General features: G+C 37.6%; 2 protein-coding genes across 8 annotated transcripts in view; one reads left to right on the forward strand and one right to left on the reverse strand.

Annotated features, from left to right (window-relative positions):
- Nucleotides 1–8,411, forward strand: part of LOC143029703 (protein-lysine N-methyltransferase SMYD4-like) — a 111,444-nt gene extending 103,033 nt beyond the window's left edge. For all 4 annotated transcript variants that reach the window (XM_076192546.1, XM_076192545.1, XM_076192547.1 and 1 more), the window contains one exon: nt 2,889–8,411. In XM_076192546.1, the coding sequence (XP_076048661.1) occupies nt 2,889–3,924 (1,036 nt within the window). In that variant the 3' untranslated portion in view covers nt 3,925–8,411. The remainder of the gene's footprint in view (nt 1–2,888) is intronic.
- The window catches only part of LOC143029704 (fatty acid hydroxylase domain-containing protein 2-like), an 85,545-nt gene continuing 67,376 nt past the window's right edge, over nt 4,958–23,126 (reverse strand). For all 4 annotated transcript variants that reach the window (XM_076192550.1, XM_076192551.1, XM_076192552.1 and 1 more), the window contains exons 6-8: nt 20,361–20,633; nt 20,020–20,190; nt 4,958–8,937 (exon numbers count right to left, since the gene is read on the reverse strand). In XM_076192550.1, coding sequence (XP_076048665.1) covers nt 20,028–20,190; nt 20,361–20,633 — 436 coding nt within the window. In that variant the 3' untranslated portion in view covers nt 4,958–8,937; nt 20,020–20,027. The remainder of the gene's footprint in view (nt 8,938–20,019; nt 20,191–20,360; nt 20,634–23,126) is intronic.

The raw sequence follows: 23,126 nt of genomic DNA on the forward strand, positions 1-23,126 counted from the left end.
TGTGGAACTCCACATATCACCTCCTCCCAACCTGAACACTTTTCTCTGAGTACTACTCTCATTTTTCTTCCATGTAGAAATCCTCCATCCAATCTAGTAATTTACCTTGTATCCCTCCTGTTTTTCATTTTTTTTTATATAACTTTTTGTGTAGTACTTTGTCGAAGGCTTCTTGTAAGTCAGCTCATCCATCCCTTTCTTGTATTATATCTATTAGTCTTGAATAGAAACAGATTAAATTTGTAGCACGTGATTTTCCCTGCCTGAATCCAAATTGTTTCGAGTTTATTATATTTTTTCTTCCAGTTTTTTTTATCCATCTATTCTTGATTTTTTTTTTTTTTTTTTTTTTTTTTTACACATTTTTGGCTACAGTGCTTGCAAGGGAAACATGTCTGTAATTTGTTGGTTTTTGCTTCTTCCTTTATATTTTGGTACAATGTTGCCATTTTCCCAATCTTTTGGTATTTTCCTTCTTTGACCGAGCAACTTATTGTTGTATATTTTGTCCATTAGTTCCTCTTTGCATTCTTTTAGTATTCATTTTGCAATTCTGTCTGGGCCTTGTGATTCCCTAACATCAAGGTTCACTAATTGATCCATTATTTCTTTTTGTGTTATTGTTATTTTCCACATGGGGGAATTCGCATTTCACTTCCTTCCTCCCAACGCTGTGCTTTTTCTCTAGTGAAAACCGACTTGAAGTGATTGTTCATGACTTCAGCCATTTCTAGATCCTCTGTGTAGGTCTATTCTGTATTTCCGTGGCGTACTTTCACCATTTCCTGATTATTTTCAAGTTTACCATTCACATATCTATAGAATAGTTTGGGTTGATCTTTACATTTTTCTACGATGTCTTTTTCGTAGTTTCTTTTTCCCTCTCTGCGCAATTTTACACATACATTTCTGTGGTTGATATAAAGTATATTTGCCATTTTCCAGTTTTTTCCATCTTTTCCAAGCTTAATCTCTTCTATCTTTTGTCTCACTGCATCTGCTGAACCAGCACTTAATGTACACCTCTTGTTTCTCCTTCATTATAGATTTCCATCAAGATCATCCATTTCTCTTCCACTTTTGTCTCTTCAATGTAGATTTTTCCCAATTAGCATTTTAAAAGAATTTCTTAAGTTTCCCAAAGTCCATTTTGTTGTACACCAATCTTCCTTTTCTCTATTTCTCATTTCTCGCCATATATATTTCTTCCTGTAGTTCATCCTCTATTAGTATGTGGTCACATTTTCCAAATGATGTCTTGTATTCATTTTTATCCACAATTTCAGGTTCTGTTTAAATGCTAAATCCAGTCTCAATGGTTCTTCATTACTTCTGTATCTGGTATTTTCATTTACCCATTGTGTCTTTGTATGTTCTATGGTCAATACATTTCCCTATTGATTTTCTCCACCTTTCACTGTCATCTTTTTGCAACAGATTTCTTTGCAGTTAATATCTCTCATAAATACCAGGTTACTTCCATCCTTCAGTATCTCATTTAATGAATGCCTTGTATCCTCCAACATTTTAGAATGCTCGCCCTCTGTCCAAGACCCATTTTTGGGGGCACATATATTGCCACAATCTTTCTACTTTTCATGTCACTGTCTTCAACTTTTATCATGATCATTTTCACACTGTTTTTAACGCCAGTAACCTTCGTCACATTTAAGTTTTCCTTGGCCAAGAACATGAGTCCTCCTCCCTGTTTCTCGTTTCTGTTTTTATTCCAATAATTTTATAATCCATGTCCAACACTATTAGGTGGTAGTGGACTCCTTAATTTCTTCTCCAGAATTCCCATTATATCTGTTTTTTCTTCTGACAGGTAATCATTTAGTTCATTCAATCCCGAGATTAATCCGTCTATGCTAGTATAGGCTACTTTTAATTTTTTTCCTTCTCCATCCTGTCTTGCTTACCTTGATGTAACATTTTCTCAACCTCATACCTATGACTGTCTCCGTTCTCTTCATGTTTTTTTTCCTTAGCCTCACCTCTGTCTTCTATTTCCTCAACATTCATTCCTCTTTTTATCTATCTATTGTTGTAATGTTCACTCTGCTAACTTGCTTGATTTTGCTAATGTCTTCTGCTACCATTTGTGATCTTAGTTTTATCTTTAGAGGTCAATTTCTTTCTTTAGAATATTGTCCAAATCTATACATTTCTTCTATATCTTTCTCTACTTCCTGGTCGTCATCTTGTACTTTTAGAATTGTTACTGCCATTTCTTTTTCTGTTTTTTTTTCTCATGTACCTCACCAGACCATGTTTTTCCTTTAATATATATACCACAATACACTTTTTTCTATCCACTGTATCTCTTACCCAATTTGCTTTTTCTTTGAGTACTTGAATAATTGTCCTTTGCATTTTCCTGCATCTGTTGACATATCATTTCTTTAAAGGCTATCTCCCACAAATTTCTGTTAATAATCATCTCCCTTTCCATGTCTAAGATTCGACTCAAATTTCTTCTTTCGTACTTACCAAAATCAGAAAAAGGGTCTTCATTGTGCAATCTAATCAGCTCTTGTGGTGTTTCAAGGCCTCTGTTTACATTTAGTTTTGGCATAGCACCTCCAGAGGGCCTCCAGAAGTGCTCACCCCTCCCACTCAATACAAACCAGGCCTCTTGCTTTCCTTGCACTATTGAGAATTTTTGTCTTATTCAGCAGCCTTAGGAGCTCTAGTTGAGAGGTGTTGGCAGTTCGGAAGCTCGGGTGTGTGTGTGGAAGCTCGGGTGTGTGTGTGGAAGCTGGGGTGCATGTGTGGAAGCTCGGATGTGTGTGTGGAAGCTTGGGTGTGTGTGTTATATATACATATGTGTTTATGTTTTCTTCTTTTTTTTCTTTTTTACTCAATTCCTTGTGTCCTTGTTTCAGAATACTCACCAAAACTGGCTTGGCCTTTCTGCAGAGGAAGAAAACCCTTCTGCTGGACCTCCTTGATCAGGAGGGTATGAAGAATACAACAGCCTCAGTGGAGGAACGGATGGAGAAAGGAGAGGAGGAAGAGGAAAGACAAGTACCATCCCAGCTGGAGTGGGATGGACCTTACTGCTCAGAGGACTACCACACTGTCTTCAGACAGGTGGCTCACTCTTCAAAGCGTTCCTTTGGCGACCTCTTCAAGCGAACTCTGTCTGCTATTTACATTGGGCTCTGCCTGCAGGTATCAGGCTTTCTTTCTCATGAGTCCTCTGAGGAGGACCTACTCTATCTCTCCTGCCTGGCCCTTCGACACCTGCAGAGCTGCTCGTGCAATGCCTATGAAGTATGTGAGACAGTGATGGGGCCTGGGGGTGTGCGAACAGCCCAGACTGTAGAGCTGGGAGGCGCTGTCTACCCTACCATCGCACTCACCAACCATGGTTGTGCCCCTAATGCCGCCCGCTACAGTCTGGGTGACTGTTGTGTGCTTAGAGCCCTGCGGTCGATCCCTGCAGGTGGTGAGGTCCTCGATAACTATGGTTTTTTTTTCCACACTGATGGGCTGATGGAGCGACAGCAGAAGCTCCTAAGCCAGTACAAATTCCTCTGTGAGTGCACACCTTGCACACTTGAATGGCCACTCTATCCACATAGTCAGGGGGAGTCCTTCATGTTCTGCTGCCCCAATGAAATGTGCATGCGCCCCTGTGCCTTTTCTGATGGTCTTCGGGCAGAGTGTGCTATGTGTGGCAACAAACAGCAATTCATTAAGCTCATCCGGGATGTCAAACGACATGTAGATACACACCGAGTAGCACTGTCCAAGCTGGTACAAGGTGAAGTTCTGCCTGCTCTTAGGCTGCTACTTGAAAACCAAGGCTTCTTTGATCGTGTGGCAGCGCTGCCAGTACGTTACTATACTGACGCACAGGAGGCCATCCGACAGTGCTTCAACTTTTTGGGCAACGTCCACCATGAGGCATCCTGACAGACCCGGTCTGGAGGCCACAGTACCGTATCCTTAAAGTGCACATCAATAAACAGCCAGTTCTGCACATACCATCTCCACTTCTTGCTCATCAAATACAATATTTTAAAATAAATAATGAAAGGAGATGTACTGGCTATTAATGGAATATATTCTGATGTACAAAAAAGGAATGGTAATACAAAATCTCTACACCTTTAGAAGAATCTCAAGGGTCTAGAGAATCACAGAGCTGTGCTATGCCACGTCGTCATACAGTTACTCCCCATACCACCAGAAAGATGCATATTTATGCAATATTTCACTGAACCAAGGTGCCAGAATTAAGAAACCTTGCTATAAACCCAGGTACCAAGACAATGCACAACCAGTACAGCAGACAGAACTGTGTTAAATCATCATCATTATCATCACCTTGACTACTATAACTGAAGCATCTTTTGTGTACTATGCTTACAAATGAAATTATTTCGAATGCAATCAATAGCAGGCTCATGCAAAATTATTGCTATCAACTCTATGAATACATCTATAGCAACAGTGGTATTTGTATCACTGATAGTATGGAGGGGCCACCTTGGGGCAATGGTAAATGTGAAGGGGCAAAACCAAAATTGTGTGTACAGGGCAGTGTTTAGCATTATTACATGCTGATTTAAAGAAGTTAAGTGACACGTAGTGTCAGTTTAAATATCCAACATGTGGTGATAATCTAAAAATGTATTACATCACATATAATGATTCATTAGAGTAATGACATACTTGAACCTGAATTCATCTTTTAAGTCATTGGCTAAAGTATGGTAGTACTCTTATATGCTGTATGTCAGCAACCTCAAAGCACTAAACATAATCTAGATGAATATGGTTTGTAGTTATAGACATGCAACTGCTATGGTGATGTGGGATGTACTATATTATTAATGGACTAATACTTTTGAAAAATTAAAGATATAAATAACAATGTGATGGGAAGTACACCATAGAATTTAGTGTACTATAGTTCATAATTATTAGAGGCAAAATAAAATAATTGTTTGTTACTTAATTTATTTTGTTTAGTACCCAAAAAATAAGGATCTAATGGTTATAGTAACCAGTAAAATCAAAGAGGATAAAAACAAACACAGACTTTTTTTAATGCAGATAATCATTCTGCAATAACATGTTTACCCTTTGTGTGATTGTTTTTTGTTACTTTTTTGTCAAATATCATTGCCCTTCTAAAACATTTTAAATCATACAGGCAAGGTTAAAAGATAATGCCAAATCACAAAGCACAATAAAAGTAAGATGATGCCAAATCACAAAGCACAATAAAAGTAAGATTATGCCAAATCACAAAGCACAATAAAAAGAAGTATTTTTGAATGACTAGGATTGTTACACCTCATATATAGCAACTTGTTGATGATGCAATACCTAAAACACCATCTATCAACCAATTAGCCACTTTGAGACCACTACTGAACAAAGGCTTCTCTCATACCATTCCATGACTTGCATGAGAGCACCAACCTTTACCACATCACTACTACAAAACTGTATCTCATCTCTCCACCTTTCATCTGCTCTCCTCTTGCACTTCCCATTTCTCAGCATCCACTCAGTAAAACATTTGCTCCATTGCTATCATTTGTTCATGCTAATTTATCTGCCCAATTCCACTTCCTCTCTTTTACCTCCATAATATCTTTCACTCAAGTCTGCTCTCTCACCCAGCTTCCCCTCTTTCTGTCTCTCAAGTGTTATTACCACCAATGATCTTTCCATTCTCCTCTGTATGCTCTTAGCTTTATCTCCATAGCCTTCGTTAGTTTCCAAGTCTCACATCTGTATATAGTGGCTGGCATTATACATAAAGGTAGAGAACCTTGCATAATTTTTTTGTTTTCCAAACATTTTCCAATCAATTGTAATATGCCTTTTTATTTCATCATCATGATCTTTAGTTACTTTTAGCATCTGGCCTAAATAATTATACTCTTCAACTTCTTTGAGGCTCTCACCATTGATTAGTATTTCTTTACTTTGAATTATTATGCTGACACTTTGTTTTTAATCCTAAAGATCTATTGGGGGCCTGAGGAATGTGCCAGCTGCTTGTGGTGCTGTGGGTTTCCAGTCGGCAAATCTTGAGGCAATTGTTGAATTAAACAGAAGGTGCCATTATCCCAACTTCATATTGACAAATTAAAAAGTGTCATGAAAAATAGGCATCTGGGAATGGATGCAAAGGGAAGATTATATGAAGGGGCAATTATGCTGACAACATTGTATGGGGTAGATTTGGAATTTAAAAGAGGCAGAGAGGAAAAGTTTAAATGTGTTCGAGATGAAATATCTGAGAAGTATGGTAAGGGCTACAAGATTGGATATAGTGATAAATGAGGTGAAGAGGGGAGCAGGGGTGGAAAAGATGACAGGGATGATGAAAGATTATTAGGATACTTTAGACACATGGAAAAAAACAAATGAAGAAAAATGAGCAAAAGAGGTGTGGAAGGCAGAGGTGGGTGGAGTGGACTTCAGGGAATAACTGAGGATGAGATGGATGGATGGGGTGAAAGGAGTTTTGAGCAAGAGGGAAATGTCTGTTGAGCAAGAAAGGGAGTTGGCAGGAGACAGGGGTGAGTGGAGAATGGCTGTGTATAGATGATACTGTGATGCAAGGAAGGGAGGGGGTAGGGGATGGGGGGAGCAGGAAATTGTTATATGTAAATGATATTTTGATGCATAAGGGGACAGAGATGGGGGATTGCTGATCAAATGAAGCAGCCTTGCTCTGAATGTGCTGTGTTTTGCTGCATTGCTTCTGACCCAGGGCAGTGGGCAGGAGACAGGAATGACCTTTCATCCATGAGGAGCTAACATGAGAGGGAGGAAAGGGTGGTGGATGGGAGTGGAATGGGTGGGAATGGTTACATGCCTTTTGACTTGGCTACCTCTCTTATTGACAGATGACATGAAAAGATTAAAAAAATTAAGGTAATTGCCAGGTATTAGTTTCATAATTATGATATAATTATCAAAGTTATATACACAATGGATACTTGAGTTTAGCACAACTTATGTTTACCTGTTCTTGAGTTTATCAATGCTGCTAAAAATACTGAAAATCCAAGATTGGTGATGTCATATGTTTGTCAAATTCGCTTATCAGCTCTTGCAGGGCATGGGAATCTTTTTTGATCCACTACTGATGTCACTGTTGTTGTTGTTGATGTCACGGACAGAAGTTCATCGGTGCTTCTGTCCTTGTGAACAACCTTGCACTGCTGTCATGTGTGTTACCTTACATTTCATATGCTGGCTTAGTTGAAGGTACATATAGTCCTGTTTTCTGTAGGAAGTGGTGGAGAGATGGTAGAGGTATATCCTGTAGCCTAGGATTTGGTGTAGTCATTATTGTTTGAAGGGGTAAATGACAGAGGAGGTAATTACTGTAGGGCAGGGTTTAAATTGCGCAGTCTAAAAGTATGTAGTGATACTCTGAGCAGTATTACTATCAATTAGATGTTTGCATTCAAAACCAACACTGACATCTCTGTTGCTATCACATGCTTCACAATGATACACAAGCAATTACTTTACTGATTTAAGCAAATGATTTGTGTTTAATAAGTATTTATCTTACTTAGTTTTTAAGACTTCCAAGGTATAGCCTAAAGGAGTTTAAAATCTTATACACAGAAAAAGTTGATTTTCTTTTTCCAGACTCAGAGCAGTGCTTGCATATACATATTACAAGTTTAGTGATTTTTTAAATTTGTCAGTACCATATGTTTACCAAGTGGTCAACAAACTTGAGTATTTAATGTACTTTTTTCCAGTCTTCTGGCAACACTCTACATAAGAATTAGGATCAACAGTTAATAAACTAAATAATACCAAGGCCATAACTTCGACACATTTTGGGGGGAGCTTATTTGTCAATCCCTCTCTCCATTTCCAATCCTAACACAGGCTCTACTACTCTCGTAAAAAATATTGACTACCCTTAACAGCTTTCCCTCAATTCCATACAATCCAATACCTCCAACAGTGCTTTCCTGTCTATCCTGTTATAAGCCTTTTCCAAATCCATTAAGGCCCCAAGAACATCCTCACCTTTTGCAAAAGCCTTCTTACAAATCTACCTTACCATAAAAATCTGATCCACACATCCCCTACCTTTCCTAAACCCACATTGCTCCTCTCAATTAAAACCCTACCATAAGCCTTTCCAACTACACTCAACAAACTGATCCATCTTAAACTACTACACTCACATTTTTCTCCTTTTCCTTTGTAAAGTAGAACTATACAGTCAATCCTCAAGCACTCTCCTCTCTGATACACATTAAACAACCTCACTAGCCAGTCCACTATTACTGTACCTTCCTTCTTCAGACACTCTGTATCACATCCATTCATCCCAGGTGCTTTACCAGCTCTCATAATTTTCAAAGCTCCCTGTACCTCATCTTTTCTTATATCTCTTATATCTTATATAAAAATTTAAAAGATTTTATTATATCTTTATATTTATATCTTTTCTTATACCACATATGCAATATATGGGGGGTGGGGGTTATTGTGCCCCAAGCCTCTTGGAAATTACAGCTCTGAATACTGAACCCATACATATATACAAAACAAGGCTTCTATTAAAATACACTAACAATATCTGTCTAATCCCTACACACGATGTGTCATGCAAGGTTAGAGAATGAGCTTAAAATCTTATATAATAGAAAAAAAAACAATGAATTTCCTTTCTGGACTCAACAAACCATATATATTACAAGTGTGTATATCACACAAAACCCAGTCAGAGTAAAAGAAAACCTATGGAGAACTCTGATTGTGGGTTCTCTATGCGATTTACAAATGTGTTACTACATTTCTCTCTAGTGAAGTGTGTACATATTACAAGTTTGGTGATTTTCAAATTTGTCACTACCATATGTTTACCATGGGGTCACCAAACTTGAGCATTCAATGTACTATCCAGTCTTCAGCCAAAATGCTCTGCAAAAGAATGATCAACAATTTAAATAAACTAAATCAAATCAAGGCCATAATTTTGACACATTTTTGCCAATATAAGTCAGATTTACATATCTCAACATTGCTTACACAATTCAGTACAGAATTGTGAATTAAAGACATAAAATACTGAGGGGGGCAAGTTATTACCCTCCTAGCCCCTTGGAATACAGCCTGAATAATGAACTCTTACATATATAAAAGAGGACTACTGTAAAAATACATTAAGAAAATCTGTTTAATCCTTCTAATCCAGGTCTCATCAATAAACATATATAACCAGTGGCAGCTTATGGTGAGATGAAATGCAGTAACTGCTGATGTGTACTTACCTAGTATAAGCTAAGCTCATAGGGTCCTATCTCTTTGCCTCTACTCATCAAACCTTGCCTAAATTCATTTATGCTGCTGTGGAAAACTATACATACATCTTTCAACCAATATTATTAAAAAAAAAAAAAAAAAAAAAATTACTATGACTTCTTATTGATCTTTCATCCCATACCAGCAAATCTTTACTGTCTATTTTTTTCTACAATAGCTTTGTTTTCTTCACTTCCCCCCCTCAAACTCTTTCTTTCATACTGAATACTGATTGCAAGCTTTAATTTTTAATTTGCATTCTACTGCTTCAACTTTCAAATCTGAATATTTCCTCTTAATGTTTCAGTTTACAAAGGATTACAAAGGCGGAGCATGCCGACAGGAGACCTTTTGGTCCATATCTAGGTCGGATGCAAAAAAAAATCATAATAAAATAATAAATAAAAACTATAATAATGTAAATAATAAATAAAATACATAAATAAATGCATAGGTATAGTTAAGTAATAAACAAACAGGTAAATAGTAAATAATAATAAACTGACATATAACTAATAATAAATGAAAATCAGACAGACAAATGATAACAAAACAAAAACAAATAATATAAAATAAAATTATAATTATTACAGCATCTTCCTTAGGTGTTTATCTAAATGATTCTTCAAGCTTCGAACTGAACTACATTGCACTACCTGTGCAGGAAATTTATTCCATTCATTAACTACACGGTTGGCAAAGTTGTTTCTACCTACTTCCAAATTGAATCTATTTCTGGACAGTTTGAGACCATTGTTTCTTGTCGGATTCTCATTCAATGTGAAAATTTTGTCACTTTTGATGTTGTCAATTCCCTTTAAAATCTTAAAGACCTGTATCAAGTCACCTCTGAGTCTACGCTTTTTTAGGGAAAACAGATTCATATGTTTTAGTTGATTTTCGTATGATTTATTTTTGTTATTTGGAATCAGTTTGTGGCTCGCCGTTGTACTTTTTCCAGTCTGTCAATGTCTTTAATGAGATTCGGTGACCATTCGGAAACAGCATATTCCAAATGCGGACGAACTAATGATTTATATAGCTTGTTAATGAGTGATGGACTTTTGAAATCAAAAGATCGTGCAATCAGTCCTAGAATCTTATTTGCTTTCTCAGAGGCTGAAATACACTGCTTGGATGATTTGAGGTCATTACTGATAATTACGCCGAGATCTTTTTCACTATCCACTTTTGTTAACGAATTTCCAAATAACTTGTAATCGTACTTACTGTTATTTTTACCTATGTGCATTATCTTGCATTTACTTGTGTTAAATTTCATTAGCCACTTTTCAGACCATTGCTGTAATTCATCTAAATCTTCTTGAATATCTAATTGGTTTAAGTGATCATTTGCCACTCCGCACAGTTTTGTATCATCAGCAAATTTGGAAACAGTAGATTTTAGTCCATGGTCTATATCATTTATATATACTATGAATAGAAGTGGCCCAAGAACGGAACCCTGAGGAACTCCACTTGTAACATTTTTCCATCTAGAAGTTTTTCCATTTAAAACAACTCTCTGTTTTCGACCATTCAACCAATTACTAGTCCAACCTAATAGGCTACCACTTATTCTGTGTAAAGCTAATTTAGTAAGTAGTCTTTCATGTGGGATGGTATCAAAAGCTTTTGCAAAGTCTAGATATATTAAATCTATATTGTTTCTTTTGTCATAATTCGAGATAACTGTGTTTTAGAATTCAAATAAGTTAGTCATGCAAGAACGTTTCCGTCTGAAACCATGTTGGCTATCATTTATCAAACAGTTACTTTCTAAATGATGTTCGATAGCATCTCTGATGATAGTTTCCATCATTTTCCCCATGACTGAAGTTAAACTTATTGGTCTGTAGTTATTTGGCTTCTTTTTGTCGCCTTTTTTGAATATGGGAGTAACGTTAGCTAGCTTCCATTCTCTTGGGACATCTCTGGATATGATGGATTTCTTGAAAATAATTTCTAATGGAACAACAATCTCATTTTTCATTTCCTTTAAGATTCTTGGATGCCAACCATCAGGCCCTGGTGTTTTATTAACTTTGAGTTTATCTATACACCTTTTAATTTTTTCTTTTGTTATATTTACATTAGTGAGTAAGTTCACTCTAGACTTTTCACAGGTCTCAGTTTGGAATTCACTTTGAGGTGTTTCGTTTACGAATACCGAGCTAAAATAATTGTTTAAGATATTACACATTCCTTCATTTGAATATTCAAGTTGACCGTCAGCAGATAATAGTGGACTAATGTGATTCCTAACAACCTTTTTATCTCTAATGTAACTATAGAATTCTTTGGGATTCTCTTTGGATTTATCAGCAATGTTAATTTCGTATTGTCGTTTTCTTTTTCTTATTGTCTTTTTTTTTAAATCTCTCTGTATTGATACATAACTTTCATAGTCATTAGATGCACCCGAGCACTTATATTTCTTATAAGCCTGTCTCTTTTTAGCAATACTTTTTTCAGTTTCCTTGTCGAGCCACTTTGGGCGAGCCTGATTTGGGGGACGTCTGTCCTTAAAAGGAATGTAAGTTTGAATCATCTTAGTGAGCGTATTTTGAAATATTTCCCACATCTGATCTACAGGTCTTTCGTTTAATTTTGCCTCCCAATCTGTAAGCTGAAGCTCCTGACGTAGCCCTATGAACTGAGCTTTACTGAAATCGGTTATTTTAGAAGCACAAGTATCTATTCTAAAATTGTTTAGGAGGAGGAATCTAACTAAGTTGTGATCGCTATTTGCAACAGATTCACCGACTTCTACATCAGTTACCATGCTTTCGCGGCTAGTGATCAATAGATCGAGTAAGTTTCCATATCTTGTGGGCTCTTTTACATGCTGAATTAAGTAATTGTCACCAAGAAAATCAATCAAGCGACTACCTATATGGCCATGTTCAAGGGTCATCCAATCAATGTCAGTAAAATTGAAATCACCCATTATCAATAAATCCCGGTTGCAGAAACTAGACAGTTCTAGAAATAACAGTTTGTCGTCTGCTAATGATAATGTCTTTGGCCTATATATTACACCTATATTCATTTTTTGTCCATTTGTTTGGGTTAACTCAACCCACAAACTATCATATGTATCCTGTTTCACTTTCTCTAAAACACAAGCATGAACATTGTTTTTAACGTACAATAGAACACCCCCACCTTTCTTGTGGTTTCTATCCTGATGAAAGTGTTTAAATCCTGCAATATTAAATTCAGCTTCGAACTCTGTACCATTTAACCATGTCTCAGTTATTCCTATCATATCGAGATTTTCGCTTTTGACATATGCCTGTATTTCTTGAAATTTGTTCCTAATACTATGAGCATTAAAGTACATGGTTTTAAGAAACTCGTGATTATTTCTTTTTAACACATTTTGAGTTTCAATATCATGTCTTACATTATCATTTTGTTTTTTATTTATACCTTGCTCTATATTATTATTTGGTCCTTCATTGACATTCAATGTCTCATTAACATTTCTCCCATCAAAATTAACATTTCCCCCATCACAGACATCTGGTCAATCACGGTCATCCGATCTCTTTTGTACATTTTGTCCCCCTACGTCACTGTGATTCATGCCGGCCTCCTGTCGTTCATTGACATTATGTCCGACATCCCATCCTAAAATTATATTTTGTCCTGCTGTGACATTATATCCTACCGTGATATTTATTCCTCCACTATAATTACATCCCATCATGATCTTTTGTCTTCCACTGTCATTACATCCTATCATGATATTTTGGCCTTCATTGACATTCTGTCCGGTATCCCTTCCTAAAATTATATTTTGTCCTCCACTGACATTATATCCTACCGTGATATTTTCTCCTCCATTATCATTACATCCTATTGTGATATTTTGTCCTCCATTCACATATATGGAGAACAACTTAGGTTGATCCTTCCATTTGTCAACTACATCCTTCTTATAGTTTTTTCCTCTTCTCTTTGTGTCCTTATACTGTATATTAATTTTTTTTTTTTTTTTTTTTCTTTTTAACCATCTCTCCCATGTTTTGTCTTTTTTTTCTTCCTTGCCAATGCACATCTATAATTGAACCAGTCGTTTTTTATCATTACTTCTACAGAACTCATCTTCAGTATGTACTTTTCCACTCTTATGTTGTAAATTTTCATTACAATATCTAATTTCTCCCCAATTTCTTTAGTTTCATAGAACTCCATCCAATCTTCTTCAAAGTATTTTCTTTCAGTTTAGTAAAGTTTGTCTTTGCAAAGTGGTATCTATCTTGTCTACATATTTCCTCTCTTTATTTTGTCTTACCCAGTTCTAGCATAAATTCAAGAACCACATGCTCATTCTTACCTCCTGGGCATAGGTAATTCAATTATCCAATCTCAGGTTCTTTTGTTAAAATGAAATCAAGTCTGGCAGAACCATCTTCCCCTCTATAAAGTGTTGGTTCCTTCAACCACTGGGTTATTTAATCTCCATTAACTCTGTCCATCTTGTTTTTAAAAAAAAAAAAAAAAAAAAAAAAAAAAAAAAAAAAAAAAAAAAAAAAAAAAATCCTGTCATACTCCTACCCCATTTTACATCTCTTTGCTTCCTTTATATTTTGCTTTTCCTCTCTTTTCCTTGTACCTCTCATATGCTTCCCAAGTTCTACTTCAAAACTAATCACATGTGCTCACTTTCTAATACCATCTTCACCCCATCATCCCACCACTCACTACCTTTCTTACCAGACGCAAGGTAGGATATACCTGTCATTGTCCAGCCTCTATGAATCTTTGCCAAAAGTCTCTGTCCTGAAAGTCCTCATCTATAATTATTTCTTGTAATTTCCTTCCTCTTTGTTCAGCAGCTTTTTCCACTCCCTGTATCCATTGTTTCCTAAGGCATCCTACTGGCCTCCTAGTAGGAGGAACCCACTCCAAGAATTTCTTTGTGTGTCTTATGTCTTCCATCCTTTTAACATGCCCATACCATCTCAATCTATTCTTTTCAGTTATCTTCAGCACAGATGTTACTCTTAATCTCTAATTTCTTCATTTCTAATTCTATCACATCTAGTCACTCCTCAGATCATTCTCAGGATTCTCATTTCTGCTTCCTTTCCTTCTATTCCCTCCCATCCTCCTCATTCCACATACAATCTTTGCACACCTTGTCACTTCCTCCTCAACACAAACCCATTCCTTTTCTACTCCCACCTCTACTCCTATTTTGTAACCAATCTATGAAAGCTTGCTTCTTCTCTTCTACAACCTTCTTTACTTCCTCATTCCACCATTCACTACCCTTCCTTCTATTTCCTCTTGTCCTCCTTGTTCCACACACCATCTTTGCACACCTTGTGACGCCCTCCTTGAACCATCCCCATTCCTCCTCCATTCCTAGTTCTGCTCTATCTTTCATTCCCTCCCACTCCTCTCTCAGCTTCTTGTACTCCTTTTTTCTCATTTAAGAGGTTCACTCTAAGTACCTCACTACCTTTTGTCCTTTTCCTCTTTCTCCATCTATCCTCCACTCTCAACTTACCTTCCACCAGAAAATGATCTGATATCCCCCCCCTCTCTCCTCTTAGAACATGTACATCCTTAACTCTTTCTATTATACTCCTTTCTACCACTATGTTGTCCATTAATGCTCTATCTACCACCCTTCCATCCACCACCCTCTCCCATGTGTACTTATGCTTGACTTTCTTCCTAAACATGGTAATTGCTATCATCAACTCTCTTTCAAGACACATCTCCACCATCAATTCTCCACTACAATTTTTACTTGGAACTCCATACTTCCCAATCATTCTATCTACTGGTTCATTTCCTACCCTAACATTAAGGTCTCCCAATACAACTATATTGACATTTCTCCCTAATCCCTCTATGCACTCATTTAAATCCATCCAAAAAGACTCCCTTTCTACTATGCTCTTCTCACTACCAGGTCCATATGCACTTACAAAAACACACATCTCCCTTCCCAGCTTCACCTTCATCCACATCAACTTTGAAGAAACCTCCTTCCACTCCACTACACGCTTACCTATCTCTTCACTTACTAGTATAGCCACCCCTTCTCTCCCTCGTCCCCTCTTCACTCCTGAGAACCTCCCAACTTACACTCATCCCTCCCTTTTATTTTAGTTTCACTCAAAGCCAGCACATCCATCTTTCTTTTCACAAACATACTGCCTATCTCTTCCCCATTACTCTCATCTGTACCACATCCACGCACATTAAAAGACCCAAACTTAGGGTACTGGTTGGAAAACTCCTAGACCATCATATGCCTTTACTTTTTTTAGGAATGTCCACTTTGGGGCTACAGGTAGCAGGACTCCTTTCCTATCCCCCAACCCGTTTTTTTTTTTTTTTTTTTTTTTTTTTTTGCCTCTTACAACTCAAGTGGGAAGTCTTGGTGGTGGCATTCTTTTCCTCCACCACAGGGTAGGCAAAAAAAAAGGAAATGAATATTCATAGAAATGGTACAGGACAGTAACAAGGGGTTGGGGGACAGCATAACAGAGATCTTGACAATCATAGTATAAAAGTGTCATCATTTCTCTATGAACAGAGTTTTCCTCTATCACAGACAAAATGATGTGTGACTCTGGTCCATAGGGGTGCCCCAGATAGACACTAAAGTATCAACTGCATGCTACTTTGCCACGATAACATGCAGCCAATACCCCAGACGGGTGAATACGAAAATTTGGCACTGCTCTACAATCCTGTGTTCTATGTCCTACTCTTTTGTGATACAAACAGAAAGATAGGTTTCTACAATGATACTCATTTTGACCCTCATATTTGCAGTTTCTTCAAATAGTCTCACAATAACAGTCTTGTGCTTTATGCTCCCAGTTATTACAATTAAAATATTCAAATCTAGCATTACTTGAAGTGTTTCTAATTCTGTCTTCAGATCCTCTGTTTCTGTAATCACTCCTAGAGTTCCTAGTTTCTCTCTGTTGTTGCATTCCTATTTTCATGACATATGGACTAATTCCTTTACTTTCACTATAACTTTGAAGGAGGCAATCTATCTCCCCTAAATCCAATGTCCTTAAGATCTCTGCACAGCTTTTCTGCAGTCATTTCATCACAACTGTGTACCAATAATGCAAATGCTATTAACCCCTTCCATACGGTGACGCCTACATAGGTGAGGATGCCGACGTCGGCGTCTTGGATTATATTTATTGTAGTTGTACCTGCGTGACCCCCATACTCTGTAAACTGGCTTCATCATATTTTCTATGGTTATCAAAATTCACGGGTGGAAGAGAAAACGATTAATACAGCGGTGACTTAATTTTTTATAATGCGAGTACAGGTAGTCATCGACTTACGACAGAGTTCGGTTCTGACAGACAGGTCGTAAGTCGATCTGGACGCAAGTCGGTCTATATATATACAGTATATATTACCCTTTATATAATATATATATATTGTATATTTAGCATACTGAAATAATCTTAGCATCTTTGAACTATGTTGTATAGTATTTTTAACCTTTTTATCATTTCATCTGATTTTCTTTGGGAAACGTAGCCTAGGCCTAAGCATATTGAATAAAATCCTATCATCTTTGACCTATGATATTTAATACTGTATTTGTTAACCTTTGTATTATTTTACCATCAGACTTTCTTTAGGAAATGTATGCATACTGAATAAAATCTTATTATCTTTGAGCTACGTTGTTTAGTATTCATTAACTTTTTATCATTTTTGTTAGGAAATGTAGCCTAGGCCTACGCATACTGAATAAAGTCCTGTCATCTTTGACCTACAAATCCTTTTTTGTTGGTTACATTAAAATCATTGTAAAGCAAAATTAGGAAAAAAATATTTCGAAACACATTCTTTTCGTTTACGTACTGTACCGAAAATATTGTTATCGACAACAGACTAGGCATAAACAAAGTTTACTGTTACATTTTATTAATTTCGCAAAACATAAAAATACAAAATGTTGTGCCGAACATTTTGTCATCGACAACAGACTAGGCATAAAAAAATACTGTTACATTTTATTAATTGCAAAACCTAAAAATACAAAATGTAAGGCAAAATTAGGATTTTTTTATTTCAACAAAACACATTCTTTTCGTTTAAATACTGTACCGAACATATTGTTATCGACAACAAACTAGCCTAGGCATAAAAATTTTGTTATATTTTATCAATTGCAAAACATACAAAAATACAAAATGCAATACAAAATTAGGAAACATTTTACTTCAAACAAACAAAATGAAAGAATATTTAGCTGGCTGGGATGCTGACACTGCCGGCAGCCTGCGAAAAATATCGTACTCGCGTCTCGCAGCGTGCGGAGTAATGTACTGCACTGCCAGGCATAACATTGCAATTCTATTACTCTATTAAATGTTAGATATTATTGCACCATCTCGTGGTCGTAAAGTCGATCAGTCGTAAGTCGCATAGGTCGTAAGTCGACGACTACCTGTATTATGACGCAACATCGCACGTCTGGCAGCTAATGCTGCCCGCGAGATTTTGGTCCGGAGTGAAGGGGTTAAATTAGTAACTTGAGAAACTTTTAACTTGTCACTAGATCTTTCTGCCCAATCTGAATCCTTCAACATAGAAATCATGTCCTTAGACCATCTGTCTAATTTTGCTAAATATTTTGTGTTTGTTTCATTTGTTTTTGTTTTCTTTATCATTCTAACAAAAGACCTGATAGGATCCTGATCACACTTCAACTTAAAATGTTTTATGAAAACCTTTGTATAATCTTGATATTTGTTTATATCCTCTATTTCCTGGAAATTTATCATAAGCCTAACTCTACCCTTCTTAGGATCTACATTTACTTTTAAACTATTTTCTTTTTATCATCTGATATGTTTTTTGTCATTATTAGTGTATCAATTAAGTTAATGAACCTTTTACCCCAATGTTTTCTTTCCCTGAAAACTTTGATATGTTAGTCTATGAGGTAATAACCTCATGATGCAGAATTTCTGTGGCCATACCTTCAGTTGTTAATGTTGATTTGAATCGACTGCTTCCCTTGTAGTTGTCCTCACACATACAGCACATACCTCACTCGTAACACATCAACCTCATTTACTAGCTTGTCCTCCTGGTCACCCCCTCATTCATTAGCTCGTCTCCTCCTTCAGTAGCTTGTCCTTGTAGTTGTCCCTTGTATCAGCATGCAGTGCATAGTTGTGTGCACTGCTTGGCTGCATGAACTGCATGGTTGCATATTGTTGCTTGCAGTTCTCTTCACACTTGTAGTCATATCTTGCACTAATTCTATGTATCACCAGTCTCTTCTTTAGTAGCATTGAGTTTCATCCTTAGCTGCCACCAGTTTCAACCTCCTCTTCACTTTTTCCCACCTTTCACCACTGTCTTTGTTTCCACTGTTTTATTAGTTAATCACAATTTTAGTCAGTAGGCCATGCTTCCAATCATCCACTGTTAAAGTTCTTTTCCTTCAGTTATAGTCTTCAATTATGGGTAAATTATAATTGTGACAATTTTTCTTTTATTTTCTTCTTCAAAATATATTACAACTTGCTTTTCTGAGTTACACTCAAGGAATCCCCACTGAAAATGCAAGGTCCTAGGTGACTTTGCAGTGACATAGTGATTTCTTTTAGTCCAATCTCACCAAAGGGCATGATCTTTCAATTGTGAACCAAATTAATTTTCTCCTCCTCCACCCTTTCTCCAATTAGATTCATTGTTACCAGTCTATATACAATTTTGTTTACTTAAGCAATCTCAAATCTTTGCATATCTCACTTAGTTTCCAAGTTTTTTTGTCAGCAATGAATACATGCCCCCAGCCATTTTTATAAATCAAAGCGGAGAATGAACTAGTGCAACTCCTTGCCTACGAACTGTGTTGTTTACCAAACACCCAACCCATAAAAATGCAACACTCACCATCTACCCCTGTTTCTACCAACTTATCTACCACCCTCTTACACAAATACTTGGTTATTTGATGGTGTCTTACCAAAGTTGCTATTATAGGACCTCTAGTAGTGGTGGGCAGCTACCGGTGAAATTACAGGTTTTATCGGCAACAAACTTAATGATAGCTTACCGACAAAAATTCTGCTACCGGTAAAACTTCGTTAACCAATAACTCGATAAGCTATACCATAACACTCAGAGAGCGGTAACTTCGGTAAGCACGTCTCGGCTTGGTGGTACTGAGTGACGGTGGTGACAGCCTGTCACCACCGTCACTCAGTACCACCAAGCCCAGACGTGCTTACCGAAGTTACCGCTCTCTGAATGTTATGGTATAGCTTATCGAGTTATCGGTTAACGAAGCTTTAACGGTAGCAGAATGTTTGCCGGTAAGTTATCGTTAAGGATTGCAAACAGACGCGAACGAAAATGTATACACCACACCCACCCTAAGACACCCTCCATTCACTCTCGCGCGGTAGATAGCATACTATAGTAGCACCAATTATAGTATGACCTTTTCCCTTTACAATGACATAACAATAAAAACAATATGTAAAGTAGAACCAGAGATATAGCTTATTAAAGGACAAAAACATTGATTTTTCGAACTCAACTCGAACTTGTGACGTCACTACTACCTCACGAGTCTTTTACCGGTAAACTGTCGGTAATTTCGGTAACTATATTGTTGTTCACCAATAATTTCGATATTGAAATTAGCAATATTTGCCCAGCACTAACCTCTAGCATTATTCAATCTTGCCCTTGGGTTTATCATCAGGAACAGCTTCCCGCACTGGAACCAATGAGAGCATTGTAAAATTACGTGTGAAATTTTTAGATGTTCGGAACTTATCATCTGTGCCATGAAGATGGTCTAGGACCCCTAAAACTCCATAACACTGATTGAACCTGTAATTAAGAAAATGTATATAATAACATGTTCATTAATGTCAAAAGATGTAATTGATATTGCTGTACCAAGATCATTCTCTTTCAGTCTAGTGCACCAACCACAACAATTTGTCTTGAAGTTCTTCAATAATATGTTCCACTATTTACAAAACATTAACATAACTTACTTTAAATGATGATAGTCATGAGCCTCAGGTGAAGGGAAGAATGGAAAATGGTATCCACTGTGAGCATTAAGTGTACTCATGAGGGCCAGACAGAACCACAGCCAGCATGTTGCAATATGGGAACCCAAAAGAAATGGCCCCAAGAAGGATGGCAGCATGTTGGACATAGCATGTTCTAGAGGGTGAGCATATAAGGCAATGATTGAAATAGGACTCTGCCACTCATGGTGCATCTTGTGGAAGTGTTTATAGAGTGTTCGGTGATGAAACAACCTGCAATAATGGAGACCTCTTCTCAGGTTCACAGAGAATTAAATATTTTGCAAAACAGTTTTATATAAAGTTGTCAGCAAGTGCCTAATGTGCCGGAATCGACTGGGACTCCGGAGATGAAATAGGTATTCAACATCATAGCGTCCGTGACGTAGACAGACTTGGGACTGAAGGTTATAGAATCACGGGGATATTTGATGCGTATTTAATGCAGATCTGATCCATCGTTCGATAATACGTTGGTTTTGATGAAAAAATGGTTTGCTTAGGCGTGGGGTGTGTACATCTTTCTAGATCGGACCAAGACTGGCGCCTAGAGGTGACCCACAGTAACCGGTTCTTACACACCTTCTTAAGTCTAATTCTTTAAGTGAACATCGTACAAATAATGAGATGCTATCTTGCAGCACAGCTTGCAGACAACTTACAATGATAGTATTCTTAAGCAGACGAAGCTTCTGCTCGCAGCATACTTAAATTAAACATGACGAAAAACAAACTTGGAAACCTCTTCCGAGGGGAAACGAGCCTTACGACAAAAAAATATGTAAACATGGGGATACACGGACATATAAAAAAGCCCCGTTACCTCTCGTAACGGCACACTCCCTTCCTAATTTTCTAGGGGGAAAAATTACCAAAACTATTGACCTAGCAACACAAGCTCAGAAATGGGTCTTACATATTCATGGGCTTTGTTGTTTACCACAACTCTTACTTGGACCTTCCTGACTAAATCATCCTTGCCAGGGAATACTTTGTTTACAATACCCAAGGGCCACTGTCCTTGGGGACACTCTTGATTTTTTACCAACACTACATCATCCACCTTTACATTTGAAGAGGAATTGACCCACTTTCTTCTGGGTTGTAAAGAGGAAAGATACTCTTTCTTCCATCTCTTCCAGAATTCCTCAGCAAGGTGATGGACATGCTTCCATTGAGATTTGTATACTGCCTTAATATCTATCTCTTCAGGAAGAGTTACAGGAATATCAGTTTTCTGAGTGAGAAGGATGGACGGAGACAAAATGAAAGGACTACTAGGGTCCGAGGAAACAGGAACTAAAGGTCTGGAATTCACGATCTTACATACTTCTGCAAAGAAGGTTACTAACACCTCATGTGTTAATGCCTTGGGGTGATGGTTAGTCAGTATCACATTCATGATGTTGCGGACTATCCCCACCATACGCTCCCATGCTCCACCCATGTGAGAAGCATGAGGAGGGTTAAACAACCAAGTGCAACCTTGACTTGACAAGAAACTATTGACATCACCACCTTCATCGGTAATGGCAAGCAAGTTCAGTGCTTTGACAGCACCTACAAAGTTCGTGCCTCTGTCAGAACGCATCATCTTAACTGGGCCACGAATACAAATGAATCTCTTTAAGGCATTAATGAAGGAAGAAGTACTCAATTCTTCTACAGTCTCTATGTGGATAGCTCTGGAAACAAGACAGGTGAACAGAACGCCCCATCTTTTACTTTCGAGGAAGGAACTTCTAGTGCGCCGAGTTTTTATATGCCAGGGGCCAAAAAGGTCAACTCCTACATAGGAAAATGGCGGATTGGGAGTAAGTCTATCGACGGGTAAGTCTCCCATCTTCTGAACACACACCTTACCTCTTACCCTTTTACAGGTGACGCATTTGGAAATGACCTTAGAAATGGTACGTTTCCCTCCCAAAATCCAGAAACCACCTGTACGGACGGCTCCTTCTGTAATCACTCTCCCTTGGTGGTGCACTGTCTCATGGTAGTGACGGATCAACAACAAGCCTAAGTGGGATTCCTTTGGAATAATAATAGGCCTTGCAAGCATACCAAGTACATCACTGCCTTGACTCAACCTGCCTCCTACACGAAGTAGGCCCTTCTGGTCTAAATAAGGAGACAGAGATGCAATGGGACTGGAAGGAGGTATACTATCTTCACCTTGCAATTTAGTCATGGCAGACGAGAAATAATCCCTTTGGTATGTCTGAACAATGAAATCAGCTGCATCTTCTAGTTGATCGGGTGACTTATGTTTGTTGCATATATGCCAACCTGAACAACACTTGTTACCTTGTTTGAAAGAACGGGCTATATGCTTAAGGAGAGCTACCGCTCTTACAAGTCTCCTCCAACAGGAGAAATTAGAGAACCTCTGAGCTAATGACGCAATTGCAGGCTCTACATTGCTTTTGTTTGCACTAACAAGGGGTTCAGACTCAATTGTGTAGTCTGATACCTTTACTTCTTTATCTGTCTCAGGGCTTACAAGAGGAAAACTTCCACTGGTGGATACAACATCCTCAAATAAGCTTGAGGGACCTGACAACCAATCACTCTGATTTAGGTTGGTTATTTCAAGACCACGGGTAGCCAGGTCTGCTGGATTACAATCTGTAGGTACATAATGCCATTGGTTAGGTTCGGTGGACGACCTAATGTGGTCTACTCTGTTACTCACGTAGACCTGAAATCTACGCCTTTCATTATGAA

The sequence above is a fragment of the Oratosquilla oratoria genome, chromosome 11, assembly GCF_046742065.1.
Source record: "Oratosquilla oratoria isolate Oo_2021 chromosome 11, ASM4674206v1, whole genome shotgun sequence".
NCBI lineage: Eukaryota > Metazoa > Arthropoda > Malacostraca > Stomatopoda > Squillidae > Oratosquilla > Oratosquilla oratoria.